We start from the raw sequence: 3,760 nt of genomic DNA, 5'->3' as shown, positions 1-3,760 counted from the left end.
AAAGCAAAGATATGTCCTGGGTGTCTGAGTCCATTACTTCACATTTTATAAAAGTGTTTCAGGATGGAGATGACTACAAAGGTCAGAATATTTGTCTCCTTGTGCAACTGCCAACTGTTACTAAGTATGCTTCAGGTCAGTACTGTGCTCTCCATCCACATTCCTCAATATTTTCTTCCAATTTTCTTTTCCTTTAAGGTTACATTTGGCTCATTTGATCCTACACTGACTGACAGTGGTCAGTATCCTTCTCTCTATCAGGTGGCCCCAAGGGACACGTATTTGGCCCTTGGCATGGTGTCCTTGATGCTTCATTTTCGTTGGACCTGGGTGGGCCTGCTCATCACAGAAGGCCAGAAGGGTCTTCAGTTTCTCTCAGATGTAAGAGCTGAGATGGACTGGAACAGAGTGTGTGTAGCCTTTGTGAAAATGATCTCAACTCTGGCTGTGTCATATCTCTCAGCCACACAGAAACATGATATTGTTGCCATAGGAACATCATCAGTCAATGTGGTGGTTATTTACTATGATACTGATAGTACACATGATGTAAACTACAACATAGCACAAAATTTTGTGACATGGAAAGTCTGGGTGACAAACTCACAATGGAATGTTGACCTGACTGGGAGAGATTTCATACTTGACCCATTCCATGGCATTCTGGTTCTTTCACCCCACCATGAAGAGATTTCAGGTTTCAAAAATTTTGTTCAGGAAGCTTCCCCTTTCAGATACCCAGAAGACACTTACCTCGTTATATATTGGTCCAAGAATTTCCATTGCTCATTCTCTGACTTTGACTGTGCCTTGAAGGACTGTACACCTAATGCCTCTCTGGCTTGGTTGCCTCCAAATCGTTTTGACACAGCCATGAGTGATAGGAGCTACAATATATACAATGCTGTGTACGCTGTGGCCCATGCCCTCCATGCGATGCTTTTGGAAGAAGTACAAAGGCCACCAATGAAAAATAGACAAGTGATGATGTTTTCCCCCTGGCAGGTAAAGTGCATTCTCTCGGATGGCATGCAGTGTCATAAAGGTACCTCTTTCAAGCTATTCTGCATGTTTCACCCAAGAGCATTAGAACCATTTCTACCAAATACAAGACATTGAGTATCACACTAATTGTTAAGGAGGTAATTCTTGAGCTGAGTTGCAATGATCCTCAAACAAGTAGCTACTGATAAGGAGGAGAAAAACAGGAGGCCAACTCCTTGCTTCTGTCTATGGGATGTCAATGCTTTGCCCACTTAAACAGGTCCTATGACATTCTTGAAATAAAATATAAAAACCTGTAGTCATTCATGAAACTAAATGACATGAAAACCTACAGTGCACATATTATAGGAATGTTCCTTTTAATTCTGAAAACTCTTCCAATATTGAACTCACTTTGTTGCTGTGGGTATAGATAGACAATGGACATTTTGTGTTAGAAGCTTTCATTCTGCATTTGACGTTTTTGCCTAACAAAACTTTATTTTTTTTTTTTATTTTTTGAGGTACCATGAGTTGAACTCATGACCTTGCACTTGCCAGGCAGGTGCAGTGCCACTGAGCTATATTCTCTGTCTCAAAACTTTAAATAGGCTTGCATAGAATATTTCTTACAGAAACTGACTTACATTTCTATAATGTAACATTTTAGTCCTTAGACATTCATATGCTCTAATTAACTAGATACCAGTGTTCAAGTTGCTTTATGTAAAAGGAAGTAAAACACTTTGGGGACTTTCTCCCACCCATGTTTTCTGTCCTTATCCTGGAGCCCTGCTCACATAGGATGACATGTCTCTTTCAGCTGCATCGCTTTCTAAAGAATATCCAATTTAACAATCCTGCTGGTGACCAAGTCAATTTAGATGACAGAAGGAAACTGGATTCAGAATATGACATTCTCAATTTTTGGAATTTTCCAGAAGGTCTTAGACTGAAGGTTAAAGTAGGAACATTTTCTTCACATGCTCCACATGGCCAAAAAATGTCTTTATTTGAGGATATGATACAGTGGGCCACAGGAAATACAGAGGTGTGTTGGACCTAATTATGACATACTTCCTTAACCAAAAAATAAGCTACATATTGTCATAGTATTTGTGCCCTGAATTTTTCTCATTACATGGCCAAATTTTGCTGATGTGGAAATTGAACAACTCAATTTTCAATTTGAAAAAAATCTTGTTTACCAGCTTTCTGATCAGTGAAAAAGACATGCATTTAATTAACCAAATTTTTGTAGATATACATTTCATCTTATGAAATAAATTTGACATTCAACTCGGTAGTTTTATTTATGTATGTATGAAAGTTATGTTTATTCCTCTAGTTGTGAAGAAGGAAGTAAAAGTCTAAGAAGTTACCATCAGATATTTCTTTCCTTAGGCTCCCCACTCGATGTGCAGTGAGAGCTGCAGTCCTGGATTTAGAAAAAGCCCTCAGGAGGGAAAGGCTGCCTGCTGTTTTGATTGCACCCCTTGTGCAGCCAATGAGATCACCAATGACACAGGTAGGAGCATGCCTTATGGACAGATTCACACTCTGTTTTTATATTCAGCCCATTCATACACAAAGTGAAAACAAATCCTATAGAGAACATCAAAGATAAAATGTTTCTTTTTATTGGTTGATTAAGTTTGCATGCCTGCATCTTGTAATCTGAGCAACTACACTGAAGACAACAATATGCACTAAATTGACCATTGTTAATTCCTTATTATCCTATTTTTAAACTCTGTATTATTGTTTTTCTTTTTATCTTTACCTCTTTAAAACAAAAAATTTTTTAAACTGTAAAACACTATAAAATTTTCTTTTCACATTTAAATTATTTGTTATGTTGAGTTCTATTGCCCACTTTGAAAACACACTTTCCCTTTGAAATGCACTCTAATTTATTTTCCTTTCATTCCAATCTTGTTATTTTTGTTTGTTTGCTTTTGATTGCTGGGGATTGAACCAGAATGTGCTATATCACTGGCCTATGTTCCCAGTTATTTTATTTGTTATTTTGAAACAGAATATCCCCAACTTTTCTCAGACTGCCTCAAAGACCTGATAGACCTGTCTCAGTCCACTGATTCCCTGGGATAATGATCGTGCACCACCACACCCAACTACATGGAATTATTTTTCTAGTCCCACTAAAAGCATTATTTTCTCAAGAAAAGCCTTTCCCCTACCCTACAGCTTCTAAGTTCCACCACCGTTATGAAGTGTAACAGGCAGTAGGAGTAAAGCAAACTCTTTACTTTCTTTGAAACCACAGCAAGATTACACTCAAGACAAAGGTGAAGCATACTTCATTTTCCAGGGCCTGGAAGTATTCTTCACACAAAGCCAGTGCTCAGAGAGACTGCTTGATTAAAGATAGGAGGATGTCTTTGCTGCATAATATGCTTACAGCACAGCACAATCTCAGGTCTTAGGGTTTCACCCCTGTTCCCCTAGAATGCATAGATGAGTGAGGTGACAGCCTGTGACATGAATTAGAGTCTGTACCACAGAACTGAAAGGATGATATGCACCCAGCATAAGGGATTTAACAAGTGACAATATCTACATTTCAGCGGGGTGTCACTGTCATTTTTACAGAGGTGATAGCATAATTATTATATTGGAATGAAAATTGGTGGCATAGATCCTTGATAGGATTAACAGAAGTGGCCCAAATGACATATGCACCACTCATGGAACATTCAACTACCATAAAAGAAATTGCCATATTATAAAACACAGCTCATATGAGGATGAGGGT

At 38.3% G+C, this 3,760-nt stretch overlaps 1 protein-coding gene across 1 annotated transcript in view; it reads left to right on the top strand.

Moving 5' to 3' along the window:
• The first annotated feature begins 63 nt into the window (after positions 1-63).
• LOC102015045 (vomeronasal type-2 receptor 116-like) overlaps positions 64-3,760 on the top strand; it is a 52,873-nt gene continuing 49,176 nt past the window's right edge. The window contains exons 1-3 of the mRNA XM_013507202.1: positions 64-135; positions 199-1,005; positions 1,808-1,948. Coding sequence (XP_013362656.1) covers positions 64-135; positions 199-1,005; positions 1,808-1,948 — 1,020 coding nt within the window. The remainder of the gene's footprint in view (positions 136-198; positions 1,006-1,807; positions 1,949-3,760) is intronic.

Source organism: Chinchilla lanigera, unplaced genomic scaffold (assembly GCF_000276665.1).
Source record: "Chinchilla lanigera isolate Chin_1 unplaced genomic scaffold, ChiLan1.0 scaffold00123, whole genome shotgun sequence".
Taxonomy (NCBI): domain Eukaryota; kingdom Metazoa; phylum Chordata; class Mammalia; order Rodentia; family Chinchillidae; genus Chinchilla; species Chinchilla lanigera.
The sequence above is the reverse complement of the archived record's forward strand: the minus strand, read 5'-3'. Positions and strand labels throughout refer to the sequence as shown.